The 14,624-nt window shown below is 41.7% G+C and overlaps 1 protein-coding gene and 1 long non-coding RNA gene across 5 annotated transcripts in view; one reads left to right on the plus strand and one right to left on the minus strand.

The window, feature by feature from the left end:
- The window catches only part of LOC146496999 (uncharacterized), a 434,085-nt gene that overhangs the window by 381,393 nt on the left and 38,068 nt on the right, over window positions 1-14,624 (plus strand). The gene's annotated exons all lie outside the window — the stretch shown is intronic.
- Window positions 516-14,624, minus strand: part of basp1 (brain abundant, membrane attached signal protein 1) — a 65,646-nt gene continuing 51,537 nt past the window's right edge. The window contains exons 1-2 of one of the 4 annotated variants that reach the window (XM_085140978.1): window positions 11,141-14,057; window positions 516-4,594 (exon numbers count right to left, since the gene is read on the minus strand). In XM_085140978.1, the coding sequence (XP_084997104.1) occupies window positions 3,937-4,578 (642 nt within the window). In that variant the 5' untranslated portion in view covers window positions 4,579-4,594; window positions 11,141-14,057 and the 3' untranslated portion in view covers window positions 516-3,936. The other 3 variants (XM_085140980.1, XM_085140979.1, XM_085140977.1) reach the window with 3 other exon arrangements.

Below are 14,624 nucleotides of genomic sequence, written 5' to 3' on the forward strand. Positions count from 1 at the left end.
TGCCTTAGCACACACCATTTATATATTTTCTGGACTGTTGTGTTCAATAAACATATGAAAACTAAAATAGTGCATTACTAATAGTCTGATCGGATGTGTTTAAGATTAAGATCAACATGTTATCGCTGTAGAAATCCTGAAATCATTCTGAAGGCTTCAGAAGTTCTAGTGAACGCATGTTTGTGATGCATATAAGGTCTGATTGCATCACAGAGATACCTGATGTAATTTCCAACCTATAAAACCTAAAGACGTAGAATCAGTGTTACTTTCTACTTTCGAATCATTATTAAGATACTCTGTTAGTCGAACAATAAAATATGGCTTAACTGACCCTTTTATCACATTCACAAATGTACTTTCACTTTTTAATTTCTTCTACAATAGTCCTAACGCTGCATTAAATTGTTTGTTCAAAAGCTACGATGTAACAATAACGTATCGGCCTCATTGGCAGGCGTGACTCTGATGTGTCCGGAGTGCATCTGAAAAAAAAATCGCATTGCACAGAATCCTCGAGTCAATTTCGTACATTTTATTACTGTTCCACCATTTATACAAGTACATATAATTTTGAATGCATCAATTTCCATATCATCTTTTTGTTTGTTTGTCTGAACGTGTGGTGTGGAAGTAGCAGTGATGAAACATGGGATGAAAATATCAACTGTAGTTGCCATGGATGCAGACCGAAAAATTATTATTTTTTCCACTTGACCAAAAAGACAGGACTACAGGTTCACCCAACCACGGACATGCAAGTTACTGAGTCAAGAGAGGAAGAAAAAACTGAGCCAAGTGACAAGCGGCGCTCCTCGAGTGTTTGTTTCTGCTACGGTTTGACGAGTGCTGGGAGGAAAACGCTGAACGTCACATGGATGGAACTGAAAAGTGGCAGATGGATGGCTGAGATGGCTAAATATATATATACATATACTTACATACATGCAAAGGTGGAAAGACGAATGTTGGTTTGAATAAGCCAAGCACAATTTTGGGTTGCTGGTACCTTACTTGACTGTTTTGTGCAAAAGCATGTAGCTCAATAAAGTCGTACTACTTCCTCCACTGTGTTCATCATGAAGTACAATCTAAAATCTGAGCTTTCTTGTCCTTCACCTTCTTCCTTCCATGTGTCCTGCTGGTTTTCTTTCACTGTCATCGCTTCCTTTTATGATAATCATCAAAATGTTTCTACTGTAGTATCAATGATAAAAATCCCTCCTTTGTTTTTCCTGGTACTCTATTTTCACTATTTTCACTGAGAGTGCTGCATAACTGCACTGTGCTAAAGACACAAGCAGCATGACGCACATGCACGCAGGTTTAGTACAAGACAGAGATTTGGGTTACGCTTAACCAGTGCATTTAAAAGTGATGCTATGGGGTCGGTTAGAACTGTCTCAGTATCACCGTAAACCTGGTGCACATGTGTGAATCTGATGGGCTGGTTTTTGCTGGTTGCTGAGACTTTAAGGATGCTCAGCTCTGTAAAACGCTGTAATGTCACCTTAACTTTTTTACCAGGTAATTCATTAGTAGCGGAGGATGGGTGGAGTTAACACCATGCCGAACGACCACCACGTCCTACTCGCACAAGTGATGAACACGACTGAAAAACCAAGAATGGAGTCAATACCACAACTGCTCTCTGTGCAAGATTACTCCACTAAAAACCCTTAAAGGTCTCCATACACGCAATTTGAGCCACACTGTGCAATGTGGTTCTAATACACTTGGGTAAGACGTCATATTTGATGCAAGATACTGTTGTTGGCATACCCACTGGATCACGTGCCATTTATGTCTCTACTTTCTTCTATGCTACATCGTCCATCCGCAAATCAAACCAAGTCTCTCCTTTGCTGGAATCCTAACGTTTTGCCGTGGATGTTTAGTCCCAAGCTATTTTCGCTTGCAGGACTCCACTGCCACGACCAAAGATATCGTCATGATTCTTTCAAAGTCTCACACTGTTTACGGTTTTACACCAAAGTGTAAAACTTTGGCTTTAAAAAAAGTTCCTCAAGCGGTGGAAGCTGGGCGTTTTCAAAAGTGTGCTTGGTGTTTACAGTAAAAATAAATTCGGGTGGAGACATCTATCAATATTGCTAGTTTTTAATGTATCAAAGGTGTACTTTAGTACTTTTCCTTCCACCACTGCACAGATGTACATACATGTAACCTATATTTCCGAACAGTAAAGGAAAATGCACGAATGGCGATAATGACTAAATCAGAGGCTCCCTTCCATCCAGCCTTAGAAACATGGACCATATCACACTGAATTGGTTGCTGATGGCTCTGATCGTTTGCTGAAATTCTGCCTCCTGCCTGTTCTTCAGTGGTATCAGACTGTTAGTGGTGGAAAGCTACACTGATTCGAAACCCAGTAAATCAGACCTGGGTCAAAGAGCATTGTGAGCGCCTTCGCTTAAGGCCTTTTCACTGCTTTGATACCAAAAGGGTGAGGTTTGCTCAACAGGGCAGATTGCTTTAGTGCTGTAAGGTTTTAAACTTGAATATTGAATATGAAACGGCTCTACTAGTTGGATAGTGTCTTTTTCAACTGTTGAAATTTCCGTGTCAGGAGATTGTATGTGAGCATGTAACAATTTTATTTCAAAGTAAAAGAATCCACTGTTGACTTTTTCCTTTCAGAAACGTTTTGTGCTGCTAATACTTGAATCGAAAGTGTGTCTCAAACGCCCTTTTACTTTCGCTAAGGAAATGATTTGTGTTCCAGACAATCACAGGATGTTTGAGTGCCAGTCTTGTCTATTTAAGTTACAAAGGCACAACTGAGCATTCGCTAACTGAGCTCTACCCATGAAGGAGCAAACATCACCTTCTTGGTATTTTAAGCAAGTTCAAACAACCTCTAAGATGTGACCGTACTGTCTACTTCACCCAGGTCAGCAAAAGATATGTCTTTTCAAACAAACAAAAAAAAACGTAGATAATTTTTACTCTAATTTGTCTTCGGATTTTGCTCGAGGACGAGAGGCTTCCGTTGAACTTTCTAAGAACATTTTAGAGATCTTTTCGGCGAGGCTTTGCAGATTATCTAAGCAATACAAATGTTAAAAAACCCACTTAGTTTACTAACAATATAGCTAAGGGTTTCAGTACAAAATGTAGAAGTTTATCTGAAAAATCCTACAACTGTTTAATGTCTAATGTTGTTTTTTTTTCTCTGCAAAGCCCACCTTTACCAACCTTGCGAAATGTCTTAGAAAGCCTGAAAATTCCCAGTCCTCGCAATGAATCTCCAAGTAAAAGCTCTTCAAAGAAAGTGGGATCTTTTTAGAGAGAAAAATAGGAAGCAACACAACCCGACAATACCACGCACAATCACGCACAACCACAACCACGACTCCACAGCACTGAAAAGCTGGAGGTACCAGGCCAGAGCCAAAATCACGATATTCTGACGAGGAGGATGAGAGGAAGAGGGAGAGCCGAAGAGGGGACAGATTCGACTTGAGTCCAGCTGGTAAGGTGTTTTCTTAACCTCTCCCCTTCCCTCCATCAGAACCCCAAAATTTAGACGTCCACAGATCGAATGCAGGAGCCTTCTGTGGGCTGACGTGGGAATCAGGCCAAACTTTGTGGGACTGTATGAGCGAGAGGAATGGCGGATAAATGGCGAGGCGTATGGCCGACATACACTCGTATCAAAGTTCAAATACTACAGCAGAAAAAAAAATAGAATAAAACATAACAATAATAATAGCAATAATCATCTGCAGCGGTGGGAAACTTCTCCAGGTGGTTGCTTCAGTCCTCCTCGATCAACATATCTTCATCGTTACAATTATTATTATTATTGTTATTATCATAATATGGGTGGACTAGTAAATTTCTTTCTTTTTTAATCTTCATCGTTGTTGAGTTAGGTAATTTATTTCTTCATTTCCGAAAAGTGGCTGTCCATTAATCTTGAACTGCTACGGTTTGATCCTTGCTTGGTGCCTCTGTGGCGTTTGCCTCCTTGGGAGGTTCGGCGGCTGGTGTTGAACTAGGAGCAGGGGTGGCCTCCTTTGCCGGGGCTGGAGCTGCCGCTGCCTCTGTAGGCTTGGGGTCGGGGGAGGCAGCGGGGGCCGCTTCGGCTTTGGCTGCTGGTGCCGCAGGGGCCTCAGTCTTTTTGGCGTCGGCCTCATCTTTGCTCTCGGCTGCAGGGGTGGGTGCCGCGGCCTTAGCCTCGGCTTCCTTCGCGGCCGGGGCCGATTCTTTGGCCGGGGCGGCTGGTTTCTCCTCGGCCTTGGCGGGCTCTGCGCTCTTGGGCGCCTCCGTTTTGGGCTCAGCGTTGGCGGCAGGTTTCTCTGCCTCCTTTGCGGCAGGAGCTGCGTTCTTTTCCTCCTCTTTGGGTGCCGCGGCATCAGCTGCTGGCGCCTCCTTGGCTGCCGTGTCATTAGCTACCTCCTTAGCATCGCCGGCAGCTGGAGCCCCGTCCTTGTTGTCTTTCGGTGCTTCGCTCTCCTCTGCTGAGGCCCCCTCTGCTTTGGCATCCTTGTCTTTAGCCTTGTCATCGTTTACACTGTACCCCTTCTTCTTTTTGCTGAGCTTGCCTCCCATTTTGTATCACTGGCCTCTGAAAGAGAAGGAAAAAATACGACTTTTAGTAAAAGTAGATATTATATCACAGAGAATGCATTCGGGTGAAAATGCATTAAAGCTATAGCAAAATGGATTAACAGCATGTCAAACAACTGCTATGGCATTCTGTCTGCGACGTATGTGTGTTGTGTTGGAGAGATATCGCCTTAAGTTAAAACTAGGCTGGGTTGCACTTTCATGTAATACCATGTTAAAACACTAGGAGGTGCAATGAGTCACATTTCCCAGAAATCCAAAATCATGCGCACCAAGTTTTATTCAGGCTAGTCTTAGCTCAATGTTTGTGCACTAACAGGAACCACAGAACTGCAAATGGAAGAAGCATGGATCTTCATATTAACCCTTTAAGACCTACCATAGAACCAAGTCCGCCAGAGCTTATATTATATTTTTACATGCTGTGGAGCCATTTTTGGGAGCATTTCAAGTTGCTATACATCAATACAACCATTACAGCCCAGATTTTAATAATATGTCTGCAATAAGTGCATAGTAATTACATAAATTGCAAAAAAGTGCAATAAACTACAAAAAAATTGAAAATCGTTTTTGTTTTTTAATATATATTTCTAGTTAGAGAAATTTAAGAGGCTTATCCCTCAAAACTGTAAATACAAAAAAGTTGCACAAAATAGTTTCCCACCACAGGAAATGTATTTTGAGTGTCTTCATAGTTTTATTTTTGAAATACACCAATTTTTATATACTGCAGGAAAAACGAAAATAAATATTATGATGCAAATTTGCAAAAAAGCAGCATATGCATCAAAATAAACTATTTCCAGCAGTGCAATATGAGTCCTAAGCATCCCAGAAACGACACAGAAAGTCATAAAGTCAAAGATAACTTTTAAAAACACCAGTATAGGCTCATGAGGCCCTGATGGTAAAAAACTACATTTCCGCGAAAATGACATCACTTCCGGTTTCGGGCAGGTCATGGCGGACATGCAAAAGTTTGTGCTGACGTCTAATCCAACGTAGGAAGTGTTATGAACAGCTGATTGGATCGGCAAAGCGTGTTTCTGGAATATTATGTTTTTGTTGCTGCAAGCGCTTTTTATGCAGTTTTTGCAAAGCTATATGTGGAAGGAAACTGTGACCGAGGACAAGCTGATGGCATAAGATGTAAGTACAACTCCTCTGGTTTCATATGCAAAAAAAATTATTGTGCTAGCTCACGTGGTTGCAGAGCTACCGGGATTTAAAAATAGTTACGCAAAACAGAGCGTGCCCGCTCCGACTGGCTTTAAAGGGTTAATGAGAGGTGTGAATGGGTGGGAACCCAAACCCTAACCCTGTAGTGTTGGAAGGCATATAATCAAAGACCTGGAAGGGAAACATGAGGTGTGTAGATACATTGATTGACCAACCAAAGGCTGGAAGTTAGATCAGATTCACATTTACTTTTTAATTGGAGTTAGCATGTGGCTAAAATGCAATCTAACCTGAGTCCCAAGAGGTTTGCCAGAATCAGGTGGACATTGAGAGGTTATGAGCTAATCTTCATAAGCTATTGGCCACTGAAAGATTGGTGTTTTGTTGCACCATCAATCTTCACTTTTTATTTGAGACAAAAAGTGCAAAATCTGGACCGTGTAATGTGTATGCAGAACCCATGCATTTCTGGAAAACCAGCTCTCAAGTTACATTTTTAATGCATTCTTTCAGCATGACCCACATGCCCCCCAGAGAGAAGCACAGCATGATAGTTTCATTTTCCACATATTACAACAGAGAAAAAACTAGATGAAGTAATAGCCATCGAAATAATTGATGTTCACTGTAAGAAAAATGCAGAAGCCTTTAAACTACAAGTCCAAAAAAGAGACCTTGCTCGTGTATTCCATCATCCTGGACAACAGAGAGTAGGCACATCTAGTTTCTCAGCTTTCAGATCAGGAACATCTAATTATAAGTGCACAAAAGAGCTTTCAAAGCTCAGACGCCAGCAGTAAGAGGAAATTCAAACAAGTTACTGAGACAACACTAAAATCAAACCGTCTCTTAAGTTCCTCAAATGGCCGCCGAACATGGCTAATTAAATTCTTATCTTGGTTGATGGGAAAGACTATTTTTGCAGAGAAGTAGACATAAAAAAGATTCGTGCTTGACTGGGTAAAATAATAGTTGCTGTTTTAGTGTGCAGAATGAGATTTCTGGGGTTCAATCTTCTCAGTGCAGAGATTAGTATCCTATGGGTAGTGATAAAGCGAGAGAACCGATACCAAGTATGAGTTTCTGTAATTCTGATTAACACAAATTAGCCAAACAAGTTCTGCAGTATGTCTCCCACCTGACTGAAATGAATGACCAATCAGTTCATTAGCCTCATATCATCAGTAGGCACACTCCTCAACCTTCTAGCCGCCTGAGTAAGATGTTATCATCCTAGTGGCTCCATGTTGGAGTGATTAATGCATACACCTTACTCATGGCAGATCCCTGGTTTAAGACCAGGGAGAGACACAGTATACTCCTGGTGCTGATCCCAAGACCGGAGTAATGGAAAGGTTGTGTCGGGAAGGGCAGCCAGTGACAAATCAGACAAGTCAATCTGTCCCCTGTGCTGACTTCAGAAATAAGTGATCAGCTAAAAGTTAACTCTTTGTAGGATGTAATAATAAAAAAAGATTCTTGAAAATATAGTTTTGAAACATCCTCAATACCTGGAGAAGAAGCTGTCATCTGTTCTTAAACCCAACCAACCCAAAACCCGATGCAAGATCCTGGATGTCAAACCTAGGCTACGTCCACACGTACCCGGGTATTTTTGAAAACGCAGATTTTTCTATGCGTTTGCACCTTTCGTCCACACGTAAACGGCGTTTTTGGTCACTGAAAACGGAGATTTTTAAAAACTCCGGCCAGGGTGGATATTTTTGAAAACTCAGTTTTTGCATTTACGTGTGGACGAGAAAAACGGAGAAAACGCAGCGTCAAAGGTGTGCGCCTTTTTTGACGTCACACTGTGCGCCACGTTATTGTTTCGGTGAAATGAATTTCTACAATACTGTTACTGTTAATTGTACTCTCTGCAGTGCTTAAATGCTTACATATACACACACAGTTACTGTCCCTCCACACATACGACTCGGTTCTGCTTCTATGCCCCAGCTTTGTTTACTTTTTCCCACCGAGGCTTCTAGACTTCTGATTGGCCAACATTTCTGCACGGTTAGGAATATAGCGCCACCTGTTGCTTTGGCATGTTCCTAGCAGCGTTTTCCTTCATTTCTGCCTTTACGTGTGGACGGGATTATTTTTTAAAACGAAAACGGAAAATCTCAGTTTTCAAAAATACCCGTGTACGTGTGTACGTAGCCTACGTCTAAATCAAAGCTGTTTTGTTGTGAGACACAGTTGCCTCATAATTAAGATACGCCAGATGTTTCTACAGCCTAAGTGGCACCGACCTTTCTGTGTTCCAAAAATCTGCCGTTAGTTTCATGCATCAACCTAGAAGAATGTGGTCCAAAGTGTTTTAACCATCAGCATCTAAGTATCACGAGAGCAGGGTGGACCTAGATGATACAAGGTGGAAATGATGGACATTGCACGCTCTTAGATACCCGATGATATGAATGATTGATTGATGATATTGTACTTTTTGACTCTAATAAAACTAACACAATGTTGCATTCAAAGAGAGATGAAACTATCAATTAAGACAACAAACTCATCAGGAAAGTTACTTTTCCCCACCGAGGCTTCTAGACTTCTGATTGGCCAACAATTCTGCACGGTTAGGAATATAGCGCCACCTGCTGCTTTGGCATGTTCCTAGCAGGGTTTTCCTTCATTTCTGCCTTTACGTGTGGACGGGATTATTTTTTAAAACAAAAACGGAAAATCTCCATTTTCAAAAATACCCGTGTACGTGTGGACGTAGCCCTAATGTAACACAAGTTAAATCCAACAGATGAGCCTTGAGAAAACTATAAACACTGCCTCATATTACAGCTCCTGCATATGAATCGAATGATAACAGCCTCAAAAGAAGGTCACCAACTACTGGTGCAGCACTTTTTTGCCCGATAACAATTCATAATGCGAATACAATATTGGTTGGTAATGTATGAAATGGGTTATCTGTCCTTGATCATGCATCTCATGAAAATTAATGATAATAGAATAATAAATAGCACCTGGTAGAGAATTTCTTTCCTCATTTTCTGTCATATATCTCATCCCAACAGTGGATTAATTTGAAAACATCCTTTTTAATAAAGCCTGACCCGCTGCCACCTTTAAGGTGAATCTTTGGGGCAACAAAACTGGCTGTTGAACGTTTTCAAACCCAGCATTTCTACATTCAAGTTATTCATGAATAAATGAAAATCTCAAATTGTACTGCAGGAAATTCCATCATCAGGATGGAATATTTCCTCAATATTTACTCAACCAGGATGTGAAGCACGCAGGGAATCTATAAAAAAGGCTGGTTTGGAGCGCTGTAAATCACCAGCCACTAAGCAGGCAGAGAAATGTGTGTGTGCAGGCTCAGTACACACTCCCACCCCCAGACACACACACACCTGCAGATTCCTGGCTCGGTCTTTCAGTTGAAGATTTTTTTCACGAGTGTCACCATCTGCCTGCTTCATAGGGGAGAAGGCTTCAATGCCACAATGAATCAAGCTTATTAGGAGCGAAGGATCAAAGATGGAACCGTGTCGGATACGATGATTAAAATAGAGAAAAAGAACGTCGTAATTTTATTAAGCTATTCCTCTTAAAGCAGTTTGAATTTATTTATGTGAAATATGCGATTCAGCTGCCTTACCAACAAGGTAACGGATAAAGATCACCAAATCAAGAGGCTATGTTACGTTACATGTGCAGAAGTTTGCGTTGCCTTTTGAGTTTTACCTCCAGCAGAATGTTTTTGAATTGTCTGAGCAATAAAAAACCCAAATATTTCTTTTTAAATGATAAAAAAACTGCCCTCTGTTACTGAATGTCTCAAATGGGGCCGTGTTGACAGACCGACTTCACAAGACCTTTTTATTATTCCTCAGTTATGTGGTTAACACCAAGGCGTCCTCTTTGCGCTGCCACTTGTAAAAGTGTGAAATCTGTCAAAACGGCTCTGACGTGACCTTTTCCTCCCAAACAAACCCGAGCGCTGCGAGACTGCCGGCTACTCACAAATTTGCCCTGCGAACGGGGGCCGAGCTGACGGTGAATCCACTCAAAATGCTAATCGCCTTGTCGCCACTGACTAAATTACTCCACTATTTGCGCAACGCTCCTGCGGGCGTCCAACAGTTGGCATCTGCCAGGGCCGCCGTTCCTGCCGCGGCTTTATACGACCCACAATGCAAGTCTCTCTGCCGCATCACATCATTTGACTCCCGGCTTGCGCTGCCAGTACAATGACTCATGATCATCAGGCAAACAATGGCTATTCACAGGAAAGGCACGCTTTCTCACTGCTGGGCGTGTGGTTTTAGTATTTGAAGAGCTGGGGCAGGGCTGAGACAACCAGGAGAAAAGGCCCCCAGCTGACAAAAGACTTAATTTAACCTGCACACTGCAGTCACAGAAGCACAAAAGCAAGCGTGAATGGTCCGTTATGACCTTCCAACATGGCTTTGTGTGGACAATAACGTCAGTGCTCAGGAAAGGTGGCCACTTCTATCTTAGTGGCTTGAAAGGAAGTAAAAAATGAGCAACTAGAAGGCAGAGAGCAAAGGTCCAAAAAACACCGGACGAACGTCCAAACGACGCATAAAAAGAGAATCCTTTGTTATTTTTATCGGTTCATCTTTACGCCGATTCCTTGACCTTTTATTTCACACTCTGCACGGATTTGGAATCAAGTATCTCAATCCACTTAGACACACTTTCATTGTTACAGTTGTAAGAAGCTAATCTCCTAACTGTGGAAATCCCTGATCTCATCACTGTGAAATCGCTTCTTGTGCTCCGACCAGGGTTGATCTGCATTTCCAAATTTCAGAACTGTGTTTCGAGACGAGAGAGACTTCACTGGCTTAACTGAAAACGTGTTTAATAGGTGAAACTTTAACCTTTGCGACAGACTAAAAACGCGACAGGGAAGTGAAGGTTACTCACTACATCCGGGGACTCCTACAGTCGCTCAACATCTATCTTTGCCCAACAGAAGTCGTCCCAGGACTCTGAATAATCTAATAATCCTTTATGACCAAGAGTGGGGAGTTAAAAACTCCTTTTTAACAGGAAGAAGCCTCATGCAGGGGACGGCCATATGCCGCAGATGGTTGGGTGAGGGGAAAGTGTAATTTTACTCTCAAGTTACTGGAACTGTTCAGTCTTCGCCACTGCACATTTGTTTCCAGAAGATGCTGACAAACAGCAAAAACAGGCTTTCAAGCTCAGCTAAAGTCAAATTAAAGACACTATTGAAATCCCATAAAAGACCCGCATTCAGCATGTTTAAGAAGCAGCCCGTAGAGACCTCGGCGAACGTCGATGCATCTTTCTAAGGTCCATTTATTCTTCCTGAGGCTGCACACGCCCAAGATTAACACACCTGCGCGTTTCTTCTTCTACTATTCCCCACTGTGTTCAGCAGTTGCCTCCTTTAGCCACAGACTCGCCAATCCCTCAGCCTCTCGAGCTGCTGAGTTAACAATACCCACGATTGATTACAGCAGCGGCGAAAAAGCATTTAAAGATTATTAAGTGACGATCGTGTCCGTGTCTGGCGAGTCACAAAGGTGGCAGAGAGGTTTAGGGTGAGCAGAAGTCCCTGAAGGAGCAGATGGCTGAGCTTCTCCAGCTCTCACCATCTCTGGCGAGTCATCTGTCACGCCCACACATCGACACCACTGCTCAGCTCTGCTCCACTTTTCCTCTGCATCATCGCTCCAGCCTCCACTTTTCTCCACATCTTTATGCTTCAGCTACAGTCTCCACATAACGCCACCTGGATCAGACGTGTATAAAATGTGGCAGTTCTAAAGAGATACTGTATTCCTATCTACTAAATATCCGAAGTCCCTCTTTTGTCCCTCCGGTCCAGCAGATGGCGTCTCCAGGAGGTCCCAGGGTCTCCATGAATCCGCGCCCTGAGAGCAGCAGTGAACCTGCCGGCCTGGCAGGTTCTGCGTTCCTGCCATCCAAGATGACACGTTAAAGGTTAAAGCTGTCACTGTCCGACGCCCCGGCCTGCTCGGACGCTCACTCTGCTGGGAAATCAGCTTGACAGCAGAAAACAGGAAGAACTGCAGGAGCACTAATGGCAGTTTGGTGTTTTTAACCTTTATTAAAGTGAAGAAAATTAACTTTTTTTGTGCAGGATAAAGGACAAAAATGGTACAGTAGTCCCCATTAAATAGATTCCACTAATTCCCCTCATGTTATGAACTTGTTTCCTTGTATTCCTTCTAATTTTTATCTCTTACATTTCATTAAAAGTTCAAAGAATTCTGACAATTTCTGTTTATTAGTCAATTTTTGCTTTGTGATTCATTAAATGTCTTATTTATTAATTTGCTTATTATTTAATTTTTCTCTTCTGCAGTTTATTTGTAGTTCTGGCCCTCTACAGAATATTTTATTCATTTTTTAAAAAATTTTTATGTACACTGAAGCTAATCAGATGATGCAAAAAAAAAAAAAAATCCTATAAATTAGATATCGTATGTGACACAAAAGGAAAAAGTGCATTGTAGTGATTGCATCACTTGCTGTTTTTCCAGTGAAACTGACATTGAGAACAGTTTTGGTTTCACAGGACACGGTGACAGAGATAGCATCCTCTCCCTGAGGACAATAACAGCAGCTTCTCGTCCTGTGTCACACTGACCTCCATTTTAAAACAGTTCTGCGCCATCAGACTGAACAGATCTACGAGTATGCAACAAGCTGCTGCAGCTATCTAATTCAGCCGGACTGCTGCGGATTTAGACCGCCCGTGCTACTTTTTTTGTGCCGACAGAAACCTTCCGTAGGGGGTCAAGGGTCGTAATTTTACTATAATTTGTCACTGGTCCAACAAATGCCCAACAACAGTTTGAGAAATGGGTGGTTTAGGTGAAGTGTCGGCCATGTGTGTTCATGAATAAATTTTACACAAATGTAACACTAGAATTCATAACACAGGCCTGAGCACTGCCTCCCGCTGCCATCCAGCTCGCTGATTTAAAATGACTGATTCGCCAATCTGCAGCAGGAGAGTGCAGGAGGCTGAGCGGACAGGCAGAAAAACTGGAGCAGAAAATTTGGCCCAATCACACACACAGACACAAATAAATGAAAAAAAAAGCTCTCTGTGCTGAGATGGAAGAAAGAGACGGGAGCGGAGGATGCTGGGAGTGCACAGTCAGACGAGCCTGAGTCGAGGTATTCAAGTGGCTGAAGTGACAGATGGGAGTCCACCACGAGGGTTTTAAGAGACAATTTTCACATTGCACCGATACGATTTTCCCACAGCACTGGGCTATTTTAAAAGCTCAGTACCCCAGATCTTGACGAGCACTTCCACATTCGAGTTAAAGATGTTGCAAAAGCATGTCCTCCCTTCACTCCCACCGCACGCTCTGCTCTTTTATTTCAGCCTGAATGGACTGAATTTGCACTAGTGTGTCAAAGCTACAGCAGGACCAGCGGCTACGGCTATTTTTGTCCAACAGTAAACACTTTTCATTTTACTGTAGCTTCCAGCTGTGTGGTTATTTCCATGTGTCTGAGGGAAAATTAAAAAATAATGTTCAAAGGTGCTACATATAGAGAATATATATGAAATATAAGATGTGTCAAGTTAGCTTCGGTATACTGCTTAATGAAATGTTTTTCCTATATGAAGACATTAAACAATTAATTGTTTAATAGAACAGATAGAAAGACAACAGCACTCGTACAAGGTACATGTTGGACTCTCCAACAACACCGTAAAGTGCATGATAGTAAAAAGTGTAATTTGATAGTCCTTTACAAAAGTGACCATGCACACTCATTTATGAGTAAAGCTTGAATGTCTGATGAGCAAGTATTTTAAAACTGCATTCTTTCTAACGGCCAACAGAGGGTACGACGTCTGCTTTCAAGGACTTGTGGTTGTATAAGTCTACACAGTCTCCTTTGAGTGACCTCAGTAAATACTTTCCTAATGGATTTATGGGCTCAACCTGTACTATACAGCCAACATAAAGTTCACGTTGTAAACTACAGTCCTGATTGTATTACAATGAAACAGTTCTAACGATTTCAAACACCTAGATCTGAAAAACTTCAGACCAATTAGAGACATCTTTGTTTAAACAAACTATGAAAAGAACTACAGATACAGTAAAATAGTCAAAGAAAAGTACAAGTCATAACCAAGGTCGTCCTAGCACACTAAGACTAAAGTAATACAAGGTCTACTGAAGCTTTTGGTTAAATGAAAGTAAAGGTTAAACTAGAGTTGAGATAAAACTAACTAATAGAAACAATTTTGCTTTAATTTCTTTAAAAGTCAAGTCATCTTTATTTATATAGCACATTTAAAAGACATCAAGTGTCGGCCAAAGTGCTGAACAGAGGGATAATATAATAAAAGAATTAAAATAGAAAGAAATTAAAAAAAAAAAAAAATGTATGTAATATGTAATATCAAAGAGATCCGAAAGCCTTGGAAAATAAGTAGGTCTTGAGATTCGATTTAAAGACTTCCAAGGATGAAGAGAATTTTATGAAGGGGGGGGAGACTATTCCAGAGTCTCGGGGCGGCAATGGAGAAAGCCCTGTCACCTCTAGATTTGAGCTGGGAACTGATAAAACCATCTCACTGGAGAATGGCAGAGATCGAGTGGGTAAGTGCAGGCTAAGAAGATCTGAAATGTAATCTAGAGCCAAACCATGGAGGGCTTTAAAAACAAATAATAAAACCTTAAAATCAATTCTATGTTTAACTGGTAGCCAATGTAGAGATGCGAGTACCGGGGTAATATTCTCTCTCTTTCTAGCGCCCGTCAGGAGCCTTGCGGCTGCATTTTGAACAAGTTGCAGGCGTGACAGGCTTGAGTGACAAA

This window comes from Neolamprologus multifasciatus, chromosome 18, assembly GCF_963576455.1.
Source record: "Neolamprologus multifasciatus chromosome 18, fNeoMul1.2, whole genome shotgun sequence".
Classification (NCBI taxonomy): Eukaryota; Metazoa; Chordata; class Actinopteri; order Cichliformes; family Cichlidae; genus Neolamprologus; species Neolamprologus multifasciatus.